Source organism: Alligator sinensis, unplaced genomic scaffold, assembly GCF_000455745.1.
Source record: "Alligator sinensis unplaced genomic scaffold, ASM45574v1 scaffold60_1, whole genome shotgun sequence".
NCBI lineage: Eukaryota > Metazoa > Chordata > Crocodylia > Alligatoridae > Alligator > Alligator sinensis.
In genome coordinates, this window is record NW_005841858.1 from 5,138,754 (window position 1) to 5,159,590 (window position 20,837).

The 20,837-nt window shown below is 46.6% G+C and overlaps 1 protein-coding gene across 9 annotated transcripts in view; it reads right to left on the minus strand.

Moving 5' to 3' along the window:
* Positions 1-20,837, minus strand: part of IFT80 (intraflagellar transport 80) — a 150,868-nt gene that overhangs the window by 96,738 nt on the left and 33,293 nt on the right. For all 9 annotated transcript variants that reach the window (XM_025215145.1, XM_025215179.1, XM_025215168.1 and 6 more), the window contains one exon: positions 12,919-13,029. In XM_025215145.1, coding sequence (XP_025070930.1) covers positions 12,919-13,029 — 111 coding nt within the window. The remainder of the gene's footprint in view (positions 1-12,918; positions 13,030-20,837) is intronic.

Consider the following 20,837-nt stretch of genomic DNA (forward strand, 5'->3'; position numbering starts at 1 on the left):
AATTTGGAAGCCTACCAGTGCTTCAATCACTATTTTAACATAAATTCTAAATACCTATATATTTTAGCATTTGATTTTATTTATTTTTTTATCATGATAAATCAGAGCTCTTCCTGCCACCTTTGCTCACCAGGACATGGGGTCCAGCTGCAGCTGTCCCCCCACCAGTGCTTTGTGGCACTGACTAACCCTGATAGCTCTTGCCCTGCCCATACCATTGCCCCTCACTTCCAAGCCACAGCCCCTTCCAGCCCTGCCAGTGCCCCTTACTCCCAACCCACAGTCCCCCGCCTCCCCAGGCCACGCTGGTGCCCCTTACTCCCAACCCCCTACCTACTCCCCAGTGCTCCTCACTCCCAAACTGCAGCCCTCCATCCCTACCAGTGCCCCTCAGTCCCAACCCACAATCCCCTGCCCCCAGGCCATGTTGGTGCCCCTCAATCCCAACCTGCAGCCCCCTGGCCCTACTGGTGTCAAGGACTTTGCACCCACAGCTCCTCCCCCAGTGCCCCTCCCCCCCAAGCCACAGACCTCCTAGCCCTGTCAGTGCCCTTTCCCCTTCCCCGCTCCCCCTCCAGCTCTGCTGACGGGGGCCGTCAGCTGCCCACATCCCACCCAGGCTGAAGCATGGCAATTGCAGTGGCTCCGACATGTGCAGGCAGCAGCAAAGTGAGTCTGGCCCCGGTGTGAGCTGGGGGGAGGAGGAAGGGAGGCCTGTGGCACCCCCCCCCTCCCCCCGTGCCCTGGGCTGGAGCTTCCGTGCTGCGCCGCGTGGTCTTGGCCACATTCCCCACCCCAGACAGCACCTCCCAGCTGCCGCATCCCTGCAAGCACAGGCACCAGCCCCAGTGCTGCTTGCCTAACCATGCAGCTCCCTGGCGCCCCTGAAGAGGCTCCTCACCCCCTTCCCCTGCTGGAAGGGCAGGTGCTTCCACCCCACCTCCCCTGCCCAGCTGCAGCCCCAGCACCCAGACAACTTTCCCCAGTGCTAGCACACACCCACTACACACACACACACACACACCCTTGCAGGTTGGAAAGGCTGCCAGCCTGCAAGGGGAAACCCGCAGTTTCCTCTGATTTTCTCCTTCAAATGAGAAAGCCTGCATCTTTCTGCAGCAAACAGAAAACATTGGTCCCAGCTAATATTTACTATTACCTGACACTACTGGAGTTTTCCAAAATGTGAAATTCCTTATGCACATACACTTTGTGCACTCAAGATAGGAGTCTCTTGACCAGAAGTGTTCATTGGGAACATTCATTTGCTCTTGCAATGCTTCTGCTCTAACACTGAAGATACAAAGGGCAGCACCAATTCAATTGCTACTCTGTTCCTTCACCTATTAATAATTCAGATAGGTAATAGGTTTCCAGAGTAGCAGAAAAGGAGAATGGATCATAAACAAGGCCCTGAGAAAATCACGGATTTCTTGTTGAAAATCCATGGCACGTGCGCGGATAAAGTATAATTTTTCACGGACTATTCATGGAACTACCATTGATCTTGGCAAATGGGTCCCAGCAGTTCCGTAAATATTTCTGAAAAATGATACTTCACTCATGAACGCGTGGCAGGCAGGCACACTGCCATAGGCAGTGGAAGGCTGGGGCTAATGAGGCTTAGCCCCTGTCCCCCTCTCCCAAAGGCAGGGCAGCGCAGAGGGCTGCAGGGTAGCCTGGGCGCAGGTTCCAGGCAGCTGCAGCAGGGCTGGTGGGAAGAAGGGGGAGAAGAATGCACAAACAGACACAGAGCCTGCAGGCAGCCACGACTGCAACCAGACAGCGTGTGGAGCACTGCCCACCACAGCAGCTAAGTCAGGGAAGGGGTGTGAGGGGGCAGATCGAGGCCCCCACAGTGAGGGAGAGAGTGGGGCAGAGGCAGGGGCAAGGACTGAGGTGAATAGGGCCCTGGAGCAGGTTCTGGGAGGCTAGGAGCCTGGGTGGCTTGTGCAGGGGCGCTGGGGGGCTCCCACCGCTGTGTGCACCTTGGGAGAGGTCCATGGGGCATATGCCCCACAGATCAGTGTGCAGGGTGGAGGCAGGCTGCCACTGTGGGGTGGGATCTATGTGACACTGCCTCGAGAGCTAGCTCCAGGAGCTGGCAGCGGCAGGCATGTGGTGTCATAGTTTCATAGTTGGTAGGGTCGGAAGGGACCTGAGCAGATCATCAAGTCTGACCCCCTGCCATGGCAGGAAAGAGTACTGGGGTCAAACGACCCCAGCAAGGTGTTCCTCTAGCCTCCTCTTAAAGACCCCCAGGGTAGAAGCCAGCACCACTTCTCTTGGAAGTTGGTTCCAGATCCTAGCCACCCTGACAGTGAAGTAGCACCTCCTGATGTCTAGCCTGAATCTACCCTCTTCCAGCTTGTGACCATTATTTCTAGTCACTCCTGGTAGTGCTCGGGGGAGCAGGGACTCTCCCAATGCCTGCTGGTCCCTTCTGACTAGTTTGTAACAGGCCACTAGATCCCCCTAAGCCTTCTCCTGTGGAGGCTGAACAGGTTCAGGTCTCTTAGCCTCTCTTCATAGCGCCTGCCCTGCTGCCCCCGATCATGCGGGTGGCCCTCCTCTGGATGCTCTCCATGTTGTCCAAGTCCCTCCCTTTTTTGATAATGGGGACCACACTGGCCCTTTTCGTGCGGTGCCCAGAACTGGACGCAGTACTCCAACTACGGCCTGACCAGTGTCGCATAAAGGGGGAGGATCACCTCCTTGGACCTGCTTGAGATGCATCTGTGGATGCACGACAAGGTATGATTTGCCTTCCTGACCGCATCCCCACACTGTCGGCCCATGTTCATTTTGGCATCAATAATGACTCCAAGATCCTTTTCTGCCTCTGCACTGATGAGAAGGGAGTTCCCCAGCCTGTAGGTATGCTGCTGGTTCCTCCTCCCCAGGTGCAGTACCTTGCACTTGTCAGTGTTGAAACCCATTCTGTTCTCATCTGCGGTCCGAGCCCTGCGGAACCCCACTGCCCACATTCCTCCAGGTCGAATAAGATCCATCCACCACCACTCTCTGGGTGCAGCCTGTGGCAGAAGGCCACCTCTGTTTCTCCCCAAAAACTCTGCTCTGTGACAATTTGGTTAGGATGGGCACAGCAGAGGATACACATCTACCCTATCTCTTTAGGTAACCTGAGCTGGATACATTCCCGAGGGAGGGGGGAAATCTGCTCCCTCTGCCTACATGACTGGTATCACAGACCTGGGTGAGGGGCTTGCTCCCTGGGGAGCTAGGAACTGCCAGTCTGCCCAGCAACTAGTGATGCATTTCAAATTGGTTGACTAACAGCCAACAGGTGCTGGCCTCCACTGGACCAGGTAAATGAGGTCACAAGGGCTATATAAGTTAAGGACTGCCCAGGAGGAGGGCGCAGCAGCCATGAGGGAAAACTGAGAGAGAGAGAAGAGCTGAACCATCTGAAACTTGCTCTCTCTCTCTCAAAACTCATGATCAAGGAACTGCCTGCCTCCAGAGGGAATCTCCAACTGCCTCTGGATGATACCTGTGAGTAAGCTACTTGAGATCTAACTAGCTATATAGCTTGCAGTAACTCAGATGCGTGATCAAAGGCTACCCAGTCATGGGATTTTGATCTATGGGATTTCTCTAATATTGTACCCTATTCCAACCCTACCCCTTGTAACCAATAAAGTTCTCCTTTGTACCTAGTGTGGGAGACTTATTAGGAATGGGTCTAGATTATGCCTTGGGGTCCCCTTGGTTCAGCTGACTAAGGGAGACCACTACGTGTGCTTCTGACCGAGAGAAGCATCCCAAGTTCTTGAAGTGAATCAAGTACCCTTGAGAGCTACTAGGCCTGTGTTTCCCAGGGTACACAGAGCCAGAGTCAAGCCCAGCCCTGGGTGGTGGCAGTGGAACCCCCAGGCTAGCGGGTGTGCTCCAGGAGGGGGATCGGTCAGACGTGAGGTGCCCCAGGGAGGCACTTGGAGCCTGGAAGGTGGTCGGGCGCAGTGAGGTGGGTGGCTCAACAGAGGAGCGCCCCCTACTGGCCCGCCACATGGCCCTCCAGCCAGTTAGTGACCTATCTGACTGTGTAGGTGTCGATGCCACAGTCCCCTAGTTTTTTAATGAGAATGGGGTGAGAGACAGTGTCGAAGGCCTTCCTGAAGTCCAGAAAGACTACGTCTACTGCTACCCCTCTGTCCAAGGATTTTATGACCTGGTCACAGAAGGCCACCAGGTTGGTCTGACAGGATCTGCCTCTAATTGCCCCTAAGCATAACCTCCCCTGCTGGCCCCTCGCAGACATGAGCCAGGATAATTCTCTCAAAAAGCTTACCCTGGATCAAGGTAAGACTAACTGGCCTATAGTTTCCTGGGTCCTCCTTCCTCCCTTTTTTGAAAATGGGAACCACATTGGCCCTTTTCCAGTCCTCTGGCACCATGCCAGAGGACCACGAGTGCTCGTAAAGCTGTGCCAGGGGTCCTGCAATGACCTCTGCTAATTCCCTCAGCACTCTGGGGTGGAGATCGTCAGGACCAGCTGATTTAAATGCGTCCAGTCCCTCCAGAAGTTCCCTGACTAGGTCCTCACTGGCCCTAGGCCTGGGTGCACCTCCCCTGGGGCCTACGGGGGTCCCGGTGGGGGGGGGGAGGGGAGTGACCCAGTCCCTGCTTAGAAAAATGGAGGCAAAGAAATTGTTAAATAGGTTAGCTTTGTTGTCTGGTGCGACGACCAGATTTCCTAGCGTGTCTTGCAGAGGTCCCACGTTACTCGGTACCTTCTTTTTGCCCCCTATGTATTTAAAAAAGGACTTCTTGTTGTCCTTGATCCAGGTAGCTAGTCCCAGTTCCATCTCCGTCTTGGCCTTCCTGACCGCCCCCCTACAGCCCCGTGTATCATGTGCAGCAACCAGCTTCCGAGGCAGTGGTGCACAGAGCCCAGCCGACAGCGGGCAGCTGCCTCCACCCCACAGTGGCAGAAGCCTTCCCCCCCGCCCCTGGACAAGCCACCTGGTCTCCGAGCATCCCACAGCCCACCCCAGGGCACCATTCATCCCATTCCCTGCCCCTGCCCTACTCCAACCCTCACTGCATGGGCCTCAATCTGCTCCCCCCATGCCCCTTCCTCTTCCCCTTCCTTGACTTACCTGCTGTAGTGGGCAGTGCTCTGCATGCCATCTGGCTCCAATCCCAGCCACCTGCAGGCTCTGTGTCTGTCTGTGTGCGTCTCTCCCCCCCTGCTGCAGCTGGCTGGAGCCTGTGCCCAGGCTGCCCTGTGGCCCACTGCACTGCCTCGCATCTGGGGGGGGGGGGCTAAGCCCCATTAGCCCCAAACTTCTTCCTTCTTCCACCTATGCTCACAACCTTTAAAAATTGCAGTGTCAGGCAAATTTTGCAGCATCCGTACAGTCTGCAAAATTGTGATTTTCTCAGAGACCTAATCATAAAATATATATGTGGAAAACACATCTCAAAGAACTCCACTTTTTCTACTGGTGAATAACTTTTCTTTCTTCAAGAGCTTTTATATGTATATTATTACATGACCTAACCTCCTCCTACACTCTTGATGGCTTGCAGTGATTGGATACAAGGATGTTCAGAATCCATTTAAAAATAAATGGAAACACTGCTCTGTCAAAAGCAACATCCATGTTGGATGCTTCTACCAAGGAACAGTATTGATTAAACAGCTTTTTCTGCACATCTACAATGACAGGGCTCTACAGAAAAGCAGAAGAGGTTGCTTATGCCCTAGTAAAACAGGCTTCAACATCATCCAGAGGTTGTAAGCTACCTTTTTATTATGATAAATAAATACATTTAAAAAATCTAATGCACACTGAAACCCATTTTGATGATGTTTGAAATTAACTTGGTTAAGCTGTTATTCTTCTGGGAAACAAAAGAAATGGTCTCAGGAAAACGTTTATATCTTAGTCCTTTGAAAGTAAAAAATTCGGACCATGTGAACATCATATGTGAACATCATATCATTGTTATATTTTAAAAGCAACTTGATGCTAGGAACTGGGATAGTAACTGTGAGATGCTCTATTTGGAGGCCCTCTCATGAATGTCTGCATCTCCCAGTTCACCTGCTACTAGAATTCTCATGGAATAAATGTAAAAACGAATACATATTTTAAAAATTTCAAATAATGCTCCAACTGCACATATAGGTCCTTGGTATGTTTGTGTATGTGTTGGGGCTGAGGGTCCTATATTAGGCCACTCAGCGGTCTGGACATAAGATGGGAAAAAAGCTGTATAGTTTTCTACAGGAGGGTGATATGCAAGGGTGGTTGTGAGATGTACTTTAACAAAGAATTGATCAAAACTGCAGAGTTCTCATGAGGGAGTACATATCATAAAACACAGCAAAAAACAGATTTTTTGGTTCTAGATGGTTCACAATGGTTAACAGTCCCCAAACCTGCTTAATTAATAGCACGCTGCTTAATTGTATACATTTATCAAGCTGCACCACTCAGCTGTTTGCCGAGGCTTTTACTTCAAAGGGTACCGCTTCTCTGATCATCAGTACTTTTGTGCAGCTGATTGGAAAAAGTGTGCCCTTTGAAATAGAAGCCACAGCACATAGCTGAAGCACTGCAGCACTCCCACTCAGCTATGTGCTGTGGCTCTGAATATCCCCAGGTATTTCATAAACCCTCATCTTTGCAGGAAGATAAGGAACCTAACACTGTGAATATCCACATCCTACTGTAATAGCTTTGTGTGTGTCAATTGTACATAACTGATGTTTTTACACCACAGTGTACCTTTCTTCCACTTAGGAGCGGAAATTTGGCTAGTGGAATCTGTCCTATTTATCAAAATGTTCTTCAGATGTTTAAAGAACATGATCTCTTTGCTTTTGATATTCATCAAGAAGCCATGCCATAAGCTAAGAGGAAGATGGCTTCTGATGAATAATCCAGCTGCCTTCTAACAATTGTTAACACTTTCCTTTCTAGGATCTCCACACTATTCCTGGAGGGGGAATCTAATACCAATGCACAAATCCTCTGCTACTGCTTGCAAGGAGCACAACAAACCAACGTATGCATAAACAATTTCTGCAAAACAACACTCATCTGTAACCACTCACAGAAGACTGTAACTACTCCCAAGGACTTTTTCCCTGTTCATTCACACAGTTCTCTGACAGAGAGATCACTTTCCTCTGCTCTCTCCTAACTCCCCATCAAACCAGCAATAGGTCAGCAATACAACAAAACCAAACACAGACACAAAACTTCAACACAAACATGGTTACTTACCTTATAACCCTAGTTGAAACTACCATACAGCTTTACTTTACTACAAGTCTTAGCTACTGACCCTAGAAAGGTCACTCTGTATCAACAAATTTCCTGATCGGTCAGGTTATTGCCCTCAAGTTTCAGTCCCAGGGTTCCAGTCACCAATTGCTGGCACTGGACCTGGACCTTGTCCCAGTCCCTGTGTCAGAGTCCCTGGTCCCAGTGGAATCGTCAATTGCTGACACTGGATCTATGACCCAGATGCCTTGTTCTGGGGGATCCAAAACCCTCAGACTGACCACAACCTTTCCATTCCATAATAGGTCAATTTATTGATACACAGTGATAACAGAAAAGAATAATACAAGCAATTCTATAGCTACCAATCCTAGGCCTGGCATCAAAGTCGAGATACATCCGGCCAGGATGTGAGGTTCTCTCTTGAATGTCAGATGTCAGCAGCCTGGAAGTCAGAGGCTGAGGACCATCACCCCTAGTGGGGTGCATGAGACGGGGTGCTAGTATGCCCTCTGTCCATGGTGCCTCAGGTTCCCCTCTGAGGGACCCCTCTGTGTCCATGTGGCCTCAGGGACCCCCTCAGGGACGCTTCGTCAGGGAAGCCTTTTCAGGGATGGGGGACCCTTTGTTGCTATGAAGTCTCTGCTTTTGTGTTCTTTTCCTTTCCTTATGACTTCACCTGTGGGCATTACTGATTGGTTTTTCTGTGGTCATCATACTGTCTACGTTCAGTCCTGTCATCATATTCCTTTGTTTCACAAACCCATCACATGCGCACATCCTAATTTGGGCTTTCTGGGTCTTTTCCTAATTTGGTGTGCTCCCCCCAAAACTGGAATCCTCAGACCCCCCACTCTTGGGCCTTGTAAGCTGGTGCCACCTTATCTCATGTTATGGAACAGTGTGGCATATGTACACAACTTCCCAGGCTATGTGTAGATCCATTGGCCTTTTTGTGTTAGACACCCTGTCTGCCTTAAAGGCTGAGAGAACTGTGTGACCAGGCCTTTAGAAATCAGTCAAACCTTTCTGCTGCCCTGGACTACTGTTCTAATATATATATATATTACCTGTAAGTCAATTCCCAAAAGCAAACCTCTGAATACCATTTCCTAGCCATCATCTATAATTACCTATTAAGATTATCTTAACCATGAAATGTCCTTCTAAATTTAGAGTTTTAAATATCTTCCCCTCTTCTTATGGTAGGTCATCAAAAAACATAATTTTATTATAGTTTAGAAATTATAATGTGCAAGCACAAGATTATAATTTGAAATGCTGAAGTGTAAGTCATGCGATTGACATAAGACCAATCACAATAGCTGGAGTAATCTTTAGTTGATATTGTCTTTTCTTCTAATTAACCACAATATCTGAGAAGATCTTGGTACCAGGTATAAATGAAGCCATTCTCTTTTAAGGGATGGTAAATATCGTCTTTATAAACTCTTTTGAAGACTGTTATTAAATTCATCCTCCCAATCTCTCTTCTCCAGACAGAAAAACCACATTTCCTAAACCTCTAAGCATTTTTGCTGTTCTCTACTGGACTCCTTTTAGTTTGTCCACATTTTTTTGAAGTGCAGGACCTAAAAGTGGATAGTCTAGGTGAGACATCATCAGTAATGAACAGAGTGAAAGAATCACTTCCCATGACTTGCATGCAACATTCCTGTTAATACATCCCAGCTCCCAAGGATCACAATCTTGATGTAGTAGAGAGGCATGGGTGCTACCAATGACATTGAAAGCAATGCTGCCTGCAGTCTTGTATTCCTGGTAGGGTGACCCATGCTGGCAAGGTTGAAAGTGAGATTTCCAGACTAACAGCAATGCAAAAATAAAAATAAAAGTCATCAACAACAGAGCAGGTGGATGAATAAAGAATACTTCACAGTGACTACAGAGGCAGATGAAGGATGCAGAATATAAATCTCTGGTTGTCTAGATTTTCTTTGTGATTGAATTAAGGTTTCTTTCCCTTGAAATATTGTATGGTTGCTGATGCATAATGGCTTCCCTGTGTTAAAAAAAGACAAGGGCAGTCATTTTCCTTCAATACCAAGTCCTATGGTGATGGGTGAGTGGTGATGGGGACAAGTGCTAGTGATTACTAGAAGCCCTTAGTCATGGACCTATGTAGAGGCAATGATTGTATGATAATTATTTTGTACTTGGAACTGAGACTGGTATATAATTTGGCAGCTGCAAGCATGACTGAGAAGGCCTATGCAGGATCCACTCTGCTCACCCTGTATGCTGAGAGGGCCAGAAAAGGTGTGCCAAACACAGTCTGTCTGCATTAAGCGGGATCACACTATCTGTGGTTCAAATCAAGTAATGAAGTTTGCAACCTGGAATATCTGCACTCTGATGGACAACCCTAACAGTGATCGATGAGCAAAGGACAGTTTTTGTGGCCAGAGAACTTGCATTATTTGATATCGACATTGTTGTACTTTGTGAGACAAAATGCACAGGAGATCGGAAGCTCTACAGAACAGAGTGGTGATTATACAGTTTTTGGAAAGGAAAACCCAAAAAAACCAGAGACATCTAAAGCACTGGTTTTTCTATCAAGACCAAGATTGTTACTCAGATGCAAGAATGTTCAGTTGGCATCAATGAGCATCTCATGATCCTTTATGTTCAACTGACCAAGAGATAACAGCCATCAGTACATATGCCATGACCCTTGATGAAGATGATAAAACAAAGAAGAATTCTAGTTTAAACTCACCTAAGTCCTGTCATCTTTCCCCAAACAAGATAAGATAATTCTTCACAGCGATTTTGATGCTAAAGTGGGCAAGAACTCTGAGAGCTTTGGAAAGAAAAACTTGGAAAGGAAGAGGTGAAAGTCAATTCAAATGGAACTGTTCTCCTGAGCAAATGTTCAGAATGTGACCTCATTATCACAAACTCCTTATTCTACCAAAGCAACAAATGGAAGACATCACTAATACACTCCCACTCTAAACACTGGCAATGGATTGACATTATAGTGCTCACCCAGGACCATCAGGACATCCATATCACCAAAGTTATGACCAGCATATCAACTGCTGGATATATCAACTGCTGGACAGATGCTGTGCCAGCCAGTGAGTTACCGCCTATCCTCTAGTTATGGTGAAAGTTGTTCCTACCGAGATGAAAAAGCGCCAAGTCCTTCATCTGGGTAGAAAGAACCTTCACCACAACTACAGGATAGGTAGTAGCCCACTGGCTGGTACAGCATCTGAGTGGGACCTGGGGGTCACAATCGACCAGAAGATGAATATGAGCCAACAGTACAATAAAGTCGCTAGCAGGGTGAATAGAACTCTGGGGTACATCAGCCGATGCGTTGCCAACAGATCCAGAGAGGTGCTTCTCCCTCTCTACTCAGCATTGGTGAGGCTGCAGCTGGAGTACTGTGCCCAGTTTTGGGCACTGTACTTCAAAAAGGATGTGGATAAGCTCGAGAGGGTGCAGAGAAGGGCCACCCGCATGAGCAGGGACCTGGAGGATAGGCCCTATGAGGAGAGACTCCGGGAACTAGGCTTGTTCAGTCTGAGAGGTGAGGCTTGTTCAGTCTGAGGCTGAGAGGTGACTTGATAGCAATCTACAAGTATGTCAGGCCCTCACTGACAGAAAAAGGAGACTCTTCAAAGCTTGATAAGAATGACATCAATTCCAAACAGAAGCAAGTTCTTTATTGCCATCTTAAAGCTAAGGCCCAGAAGAAAATCTGAGAGTGAAAGAACAAGTGGTGGGAGAACAAAGCAAAAGAGATTTGAAAGTTTACTAACAGCCAAGACATGTATAATTTCTTCAGCACGCCCAAAGCTACCTATGGGCCAAGCACACAAGAAGCCATCCCTCTGAAGTTTAAGGATGGGACGACATGCTTAAAAGAAAGCTCCACCATCAATGCATGGTGGAAGGAGCACATTTAAAAGCTCCTGAACTGAGATTCTACTGTTGAAGACAATACCATAAAAGTCACTCTACAACACCCCCATTAAGAACTACCCTGAAGATTCAACAATTTATCAAGAAGCCTTGAAAGCCATTAGGCAGATGAAGAACAAAGCATATAGTCTTAATGGATTACCAGCTGTTGTCAACCCTATGCTGCTGTATGGGTGTGAAACCTGGACAATTTATCAGAAACACCTGAAAGCCTTGGAATGTTACTATCAGCAATGCCTTTGGAAAATCCTCCATGTGTACTGGAAGGACAGAAGAAGTAATGCCAGTGTTCTGACTCAAGTAGCACCAGGAGTATTGAAGCCATGTTTATATGTCACCAGCATCATTAGACAGGACACATCATAAGATATCTGACAACCAGCTCTTGAAACAGGTCCCATACTAGGGGCAGGTAAAATACGGACCACAGGTCGGATCTGGCCCGCCAGGCCATTCTATCTAGCCCATGGGGCACCTACAAAGTTTAGAAAATTAGTATTTATCTGCTCCTGCCTCCCTGTCAAAGATGACAGGAGCCAGGGGCAGTAGGACCCAGGGGAAGCCGGCAGGAGTCAGGCTAGCCCAGCCCCTCCCATCCCATCCCATCCCCACCCCCCCAAGAAGTGTCTGCCTACCTAAGTTTTCCCTGCACGTGGTCGCTCCAGCACCACGTGGCCCCCGGCTGCATCGCTGGACCGTGGGAGCAGGGGCATGCTGGTACCTCGAGGCCAGAAGGGGTGGGTGGGTGTGTGTGTGCGCGCGCACACAATGACGGCAGGGGAGAGAGAGCAAGCAATGAGGCAAGCACACAGAGAGTGTGTGTGTGTGTCGTGAGGCAAGCACAGTGTGTTTGTGTTCATAGGGTGAGTCCCACAAGCACACCCCACCATACACATGCACCCATACCCCCCTCACACCACCATACACACAGACCCCCATGCCTCCTCACACACCCCAGCCACCCTGCCCCCACACACAGCCCCCATATCCACTCACACCCCACATATCCGCACACACTCCCACATGCTCATACCCACTTCCCCCACAAACCCCACAAACCCATACCCTCCTGTACATACCCACAAACCCACAGCCCCCCACACACCTATACCCACCCCATGCCCTCCACCCCCTCACAGTTTACAAGAGTAAGACTTCATTTTAAGCTATTGTGCAATCACCTCTATGTGCACTACACAAACACATAGACCTGACATAACCGGGATCCACCCCTTCTGGAATTGCATGTCATATCTGAAGTTGAATGTGCAAATCTTGGATTGGCCACTTCATTCACCTCTGGACTCACCAATGTCTTCCCTATCTACTGGAAGACACTCATCCTAGTATCGAGGGACTGCCAACAATGATGATTCAAATTAGGAACAACTGACATAAAACTTATGGAATGCATGCCCCCAGTTTCTAAATAAATGTCAAGAAAACTCGTATGATATTTTTTCCTCACAAATTCTATCATTCAGTAGAAGGTACCTTTACATTTTATAATTTTTATAGTTTAAAAATCTCTTGCATAAATGTACCTTTCTTTAGTTTCAAGCTATTAACAATGTCAACCTCATCTAGAAAGCATGCTTTCTTTTGAAAGAGCTTTTTATTACCCAATTTTTAATTTTTTTTGGGGGGGGGGGGGGGGGGGGTGGGCATGCAGGAAGCTTTTAAGACAAACTCTTACCTGTAACTAATGCTGTTCCTTCATAATTCCATCTTCCTGCAAGTACAGCTCCACAATGAGCCTCTATGCTTTTTTCCACTCTTCCCATTTTTGAAATCAAATGAAACTTGCCTAAACAAAGTTAAAGTTATAGCATTAGCTCTTCTATTTTAAATGGTGCTCATCACTAGCATTATGGTTTTAACAGTTGTTGAAACTATACAATTAAAACAGAAACACTATTTAAATACATTTTCATATCATAGGAACATAAGAAGTATTATATAGTCCACGCTGAACATGGTATGCTCATCTGGCAATTAGAAAATTTTAATCAGACATGTAGGGTACAGTTAATTCTTTTAGCCCATCTCAATAGCTGTCACTTCTGTGCTATTAGCAACTCTGAAACAGACTAGGGTCTGTCAATTTCAAGGCTGCTATTATAGGCAAAACACTGGTTGTCCCCACCCCTGGGGAAACATGCAATTACCCTCAGTGTCACATAAGAAGCACAGAAAACAGGGATTTTATTTATGCTCTCTTATGGATAAGAATAATTTATTTGAGGTTAATAGGAGGCTGGAACCCCAGCCTCCCTCAATTCCAAATTGGGGGAAGGGTGGGGAATTACACTTCCTCTTTGGTGCTCACACACCACGAATATTTGTATAATACTGTAATATCCCCTTTACTCATCAGCTGAATAACTTTCCTTTTTAATTATTCTCTACAGGCCAGTAACCTTTTTTTGTCACATGACTTCCATTTTAAATCAACATCTTTCTAATACTGAACTCAATTGGATTTAACACAATATTCTAGTTTTGTTCTCAAAAGCACTCGGGACAGAGAATTAATGGATACCTATATATGTGCCTGACACTTGCTCTGACATGTTCTGATTACAATGCATCAGAGCAGACTCAATTAATCTAATTAGCATGCTCCAGCAACCTTGGCATCACATGGATTCAGCATCCCCAAGCTTCAAAATGGTGGCAGGGGCGCTTTAACTAAAGCTCGCTGAACAAGCTTTAAGTGTCCCTGATACTATTTCAAAGCATGGGACACTGAATACACAAGACATTGCAGGCGCTTTAATTAAAGTGACTCCCAAGACCTCCTTTAATTTAAGTGCTCCCACCACCCCAGAGCACATGTAAAGATGCCTCACGGTACCTCACTGAGCCATACCACTTCCTTTTGTCCCTTTACCACAATTTAAGGTCACATCTAACATGGCAATGGGTCGGCTTTATTGATTCTCCCAGTATCTCCCTAACATTAAATCTGTTTCAGATAACTTTTTCCCCCAAATGTATTGACTTTTACTTATCTAGACCAAATGTAGTTTAATTTCCTGCAAAGCTCATTGAATGAGCTTCATGTTGCCTCCTTAGGCCTTGCATTATTTCTCTATTGTGAATAAAGTTTGCCAAGTCTCACATGCTCAGTAGGGTAACTAGGGTGGGGCAACTGGGGTAGCCAATTTGGAGGGGAAGGAGAGGAAGAAAAATAGAAGCTGCTGCTGCAGCTATACAGCTGTACCAGCAGCACAGAGGAAGACAGAAGGCACTATTGCCCCATGCATCCCACTGCCCCAGAAGCCCAGGTACCTTGTTACACCTCTGCACATGTTTGTCTTATTTGCAAATATAATATGCTAACAGAAAGAGGGGGAGAACTGGTTAGCTTTTAAAAAATTACTTTCTCCAATACATTTGAGGGAGTTAGGGTTCCTGCTGGGGTCCCCAGAGCCTAAATATCTCTCCTCCTACTTGTAACAAATGTAGCAGAAGCAAAAGCAGAAGAGGTAGCCTGTGACTTCTCCACTATGGCTCAATACTGATGAAGAATCATCATATCTAGCATCCCATCTACACTAGAAAAAATCAAACTTTGTTGACTAGGACTTTCAGCCACTCAAGCTAGTACTAAAAATGTTAAATGCTAATATATACAATATCAATCTTAATATCATTTATATCATTTTAACACCAGTAATAACATAATATCATCTTCAAAATTACAGCCTCAAAAGAGGCTAAGGAGCCCAACAGCCACCCTGTCTGCTTAACACACGAGCAATAGGCCAGTTCGTAGCCACCATCCTCTCTGTTTCTCTAAGGCAGTGACTCTCAAGTAGGCTGCCATGGAATTCTTTGAAGGGTACTTCAGGGTGCCATACAATATTAGCACTATTCAGTGTGCAAACACCTACACTTGATTCATAAGATAAACCCAGAGATTTCAAATAGGAACCCATAGGATAACTTCACGGTAAGGGTGGCCAAAATTTGGAATGGGCTTCCAAGGGAGGTGGTGCTCTCCCCTACCTTGGGGGTCTTTAAGAGAAGGCTGGATAGGCATCTGGCTGGGGTCATGACCCCAGCACTCTTTCCTGCCTAGGCAGGGGGTCGTGATCTGTTGAGGCCCCTTGTGACCCTAGCATCTATGAGTGTCAAAAGCATTCTGAACTGTTGCAGTTTCTCCAAGTTCTTTGCAAATACACTGCTTTATTATTTTTACATAGTCAAAAGGCAAGTGAAAGCTAAAAGCTGGCATTTTCTAAAGTGTGCCTTGAGTCTGAGGGATGCCTTGAGTTTAACAAGGTTTAGAACCACTACTTTAAAGGGCTAAAAAGGCTCCAGGGAGTGGGCACAGGGGCATGCTCCCCACTTCTTGATCTACCCCTCCCAGCACCTTCTCTTCCCCCACTCTGCCCTGCCCATTCCCCCCCAACACACACTTACCTGCTGCGGTGTGTGTCAGTGTGTGTGTGTGCCTCTGTGCCTGCATGTCTGTGCCTGCGTGTCTGGGGGGCTGTTGTGAGGGGCATCAGGAGGGCTGTTGAGGCTGTGGGGAGAAGTGAGGGGCACCAGCAGTGCTGGGAGGGCTGTGGACAGGCTTTTAATTTTTATCATGGATTTTGGGTTTTTAAACAGAGAACCTGCTATTTTTAATCAGAGAATTTGCAATTTTTAATCACCGAAAACCAGGATCCCTGATGATAACATATAACACAACACACATTTTTCTCCAGTTAAAGAGAAACTAGAAACTTTACTAATATGCTAGGGGACTAGCACTATATTATTCAGTTTAAGAATACAGCAAAACCAGATTTAACTGTTGGAATGTGAACAAATTTGCTAGATTATATATAAAGTTAAAAAAAACCCACAACACAGTCAGATGGGTGGCAAATAGGCTCAATGGTCACACCCAGAGAGTGGTGGTGGACAGGTTGTTTTTGACCTGGAGGGATGTGGGCAGTGGAGTTCCCCAGGGCTCGGTCCTTGGGCCTGTGCTATTCAACATCTTTATCAGTGACTTGGAGGTGGGCGTGGAAAGCACGCTGTCCAAATTCGCTGATGACACAAAGATGTGGGGAGAAGTGGGCACACTGGAGGGGAGGGACAGAATCCAACTAGATCTAGACAGGTTACAGAGGTGGAAGGATGAGAATAGGATGGAATTCAACACAGACAAGTGCAAGGTGCTGCATCTAGGGGGAAGGAACCTGCAATATACTGATAGGCTGGGGAACACCCTTCTCAACAACACAGTGGCTGAAAGGGATCTTGGAGTCATTGATGACTCCAGGATGAGCATGAGCTGCCAATGCAAGGAAGTGGTCAGTAAGACTAACCGCACCTTGTCGTGCATCTACGGATGCATCACAAGCAGGTCCAGGGAGGTGATCCTTCCCCTCTATGCGGTGCTGGTCAGGCCACAGCTGGAGTACTGTGTCCAGTTCTGGGCACCGCACTTCAAGAGGGATGTGGCTAACCTTGAGAGGGTCCAGAGGGCTACTTGCATGGTCAGGGGGCAGCAGCCCAGGCCCTACGAAGATAGACTAAAGGGCCCGAGTCTATTTAGCACCCACAAGAGAAAACTGAGAAGGGATCATTTCTACACCTGAATTAATATTACCACACCAGAGTTAAGGTTTTTACCTAGAGCTGAAAATGGTTTGCAAGGCTATGGAATAAAGGAAACATTACCAGGACGGGCTAACAGATAGCAAAACTGCAGAAGAAAGGATAGTTTGAATAGTGGAACATCAAAGCCATTAAAAAGGATCTCTAAAAGTTGTTAATATCTGTAGAGTAAAGCAGATTAGCAGGAATCAAGGAGATAATATTGAGCCATGAAGTGAATTGACTCTCTCAGGACTGCCCGAATAGAAATGCTGCTGTCCCTCCAAGGCAGTTGGTTTTAAAGTCTGGGTGCAGCCAGATTCAGAGGGATGCAACTGCATTACTGCCCTCCTCTGTACCCACCCTCTATAAATAGGCATCTTGTTCTGTTTAACTGAGAACATAAGAAATAAGTGCTTAAAGAAATACTTATTGTAACTGGTGATGCATTTTTTAGTTGCAAAGCATATCAGGTTACATCTGTTCTTTCCAACTCTCCTTCCCTTCAGCTGTACTTGAGAAATAATTTACAGTCATTCTCTACTGATTATAAGCACACAGGTTCCAAATTATTATGCACCACATCCTATTTACTTACCTGGCACCTAAGTGCAATTCTATCGAGCTTAGGTGTGAAAAGCTGTTAAAACATGGGAAAGAATCCTCCCCTCCCTGCCATTTCTTTTTGTGACTTAGTCTTAAGGTCACAAGGGTGTGTCTTCAGGGTATGTTATAAATTATGCATGTTAAGTTTTCAGGGATCTGAGTAGAGTGAAATAGGATTATACTTATGTCCAATAGGTGGAATAAGACCTGGCCCTACATTTAATCAGAAACCCTAATTATAGAGAAATTGCATAAAAAAGGACAAACTGGTTAGCACTGTGGCATCTTCTGAAATTCAGCTACTCAAAATAGCTGCTTACAGACATGAAAAAAAACCCCAAAAACGGCACTTTAAACTCGGTACACTCCTGTGCTGAGCCCAGTGCATGTCTAGAAGAGGCATCACGTTAGTTGGACCCAGCTCTCCCAACCTCTGTATAGATCAGGTGCTTTACTGGGGCTTTTTTGGCACTTTTATCTCATAACTGATCGAATTGCCTTTAGATAAAAGCACCAAGAAGCCCCACTGAAGCGCCTGATCTATACAGACACTACTGAGCCAGACTGAACTAACATGCTACTGCTTCTGGTAAAGTGTGTTGGGGGGTTGTTGTTTTTTTGTTTTGTTTTCTTTTTTTAACGTCTGTAAGCAGCCAATGATACCACCTAAGCTGCAGATGGTGGGCTTATTTGGCAAGCGGGTCTGCTAATTCAGGAAGTCCATCAAGGCAGTTGCTGAGTGATGGCAGAAACATTGTTTTCCTCCACAAAAGTGAAATATATCTACCTGCAGAAGAAGGTTTGCATAACTGCTTCTGCCAGGACTCTGAATTACAATTTAACCAGCTTTAATTAGGAGCTAATAGAAACACATGCTGAGTACACAGCATTCCAAAATGAAATAGCAGGCACACTTAGTTCATTTGAAGAGGTGTCTTTGGTACAGAAAACAAAAGGATTTGGCAAATGGCTTACTGGGTTACCAACAGGCATCTTAAATGGCTTGCACTCTATAAGAGGCAAGGATTTCTTAGAGTGATATCTTTTATTGGACCAACTGCATAACTGAGATAGAGTTAGACATGCTTTCAAATGCAAATTATTTATCATCAGGTCAATCCTATCTAATTGTACCCCAACTATGAAGTCAGTCCAATAAAAGATATCACCTTAAGAAATCCATGCCTCTCATATAATTAGAAAATTGGATTATGGGATGTACCCAGAGAGTGGTGGTGGATGGGTCAGTTTCTACCCAGAGAAATGTGGGCAGCGGAGTACCTCAAGGCTCTGTCCTAGGACCGGTACTATTCAATATCTTCATTAGTGACTTGGACGAGGGAGTAGAAAGCACCCTGTCCAAGTTTGCTGACAACACCAAACTATGGGGGGAGGTACACGAACTAGACGGCAGGGAGCGAATCCAGACTGATTTGGACAGGGTGGGAGAAGGGGCTGGACAGAATAGGATGCAGTTTAACAAGGATAAGTGTCATGTGTTGCACCTGGGGAGGAAGAATCATCAACAGTCCTACAGTCTGGGAGGTACCACTCTAAGTAGCACAACTGCGGAAAGGGATCTCAGAGTCACAGTCGACTCCAAAATGAACATGAGTCACCAGCATGATGAAGTAAAGCCAACCGCACCCTTTCTTGCATAAGTAGGTGCATCGCAAACAGGTCTAGGGAGGTGATACTTCCCCTCTATGCGGCATTGGTAAGGCCACTGCTGGAGTGCTGCATCTAGTTTTGGGTGCCGCACTTTGGGAGGGATGTGGATGGTCTTTGAGAGGGTTCAGAGGAGGGCAACTTGTCTGGTTAAACGCCTAGAGAAAAAACCCTATGTGGACTGATTGGGAGGCCTGGACTTCTTCAGCCTCCCCAAGAGGAGGCTGAAGGTGATCTCGTGGCCGCCTACAAACTCACTGCGGGGGGGGGCAGGGAACCAAGAAATAGGGGATACAATGTTTACCAGGGCACCTGTCGGGGTAACTAGAAATAATGGCCACAAACTGGAAGAGAGCAAATTCAGATTGGACATCAGGAAAAAATTCTTTACAGTGAGGGTTGTCAAAATATGGAATAAGCTTCCAAGGGAGGTGATGCTGTCCCCTTCCTTGGACGTGTTTAAAAGGAGATTGGACAGACACCTGGCTGGGGTCATCTGACCCCAGCACTCATTTCTGCCCAGGGCAGGGTGTAGGATTCGATGATCTAATAGGTCCCTTCCGACCCTAACATCTATGAAACTATAAATTCTGGACCATGACATCTACATCATCACTCTTGCACTATATGGTAATTATGAATCTTTGAGAGGAGTAAAATTAACACATGATTGACTTCCAAAGGCCCTGAAACACCACAGATGCTGTACAGCAATGTAGGGACATGACTGCCTAGGCACCTGGGTCAAAGCAGAAGTGGCAAATTCTAGTTTCCACTGCATTGACAATTGTGAAGGTGAGACTGCCAGCAGCAGGAGCTTTATCTTGCTCCATGTCCCCCTCCACGACCCCTCAAGTTGGTACCCAGGGCAGTTTCCCCTATGCCCCTCCCACCTAGGGCCCAGACAGAACTGACAATTTTCATCCAATCTGGCCACAGAAAAGGGACTATAGCCATGACAAACAAGTGTAGAGCTGCAGACTTTAAAAAATGGCTGTTCGGGTGAAAATCTGAACCCTCATTACATGAGGGGTCAGATGAAGATGTTTCAAAACAAAGCGTTTTCTGTAACTTCTCTCTGCGCTGCCTGCCAGCTACAAGCTGTTTTCAGAATGCAATGGGGGAAAGGGAGTGGAGGGAGTTCAGTCTGGGGTTTTTTCAGCCACTACTGGACGGCGAGGGTGGTGTACTGGAGCCCCCCCATCCTCCAGCGCTGGCTGGATAACCCCCAGAATGAGCTCCCTCTGGTCCATTCCCCTCTCCCATTCTGAAAACAGCGCAGGCTGAGAAAAAGGAGAGATCATTGCTAGGAGAAACTGACTGCAGGCTCATTGCCAGCAACTAGGTTTCCCTTCCCCCCTGGAACCAACAGTGAATTTGTTTGGTCAGGGAGAATATTGTAACTCAGAACACTTCCTGCAAAGCACTCTCAGTTACAGCATGGAGCTACACTTCTGTCTGCACTTTAGTTATACCACTGATGCTATATCTACTCATCTGGATTCAAGACATTACATTCATAATAAATATGAGTGCCAAGGGTATAATGCAAAAGGTTCGATGCGTGTCACCTTAGCACCCAATTTTCACTGAAGTACTAGCAGATATAATAAAGCCTACAGAAAAGTTTGCGAAACAGTTCAAAATTGCTGGGTAAGAACTGTTCATTGGAGTGGATCATGAAAGGATAAAAAATTAGCATTAATTAACCAAAAGAGATAGCTCAGGGAGCTGAAAAAT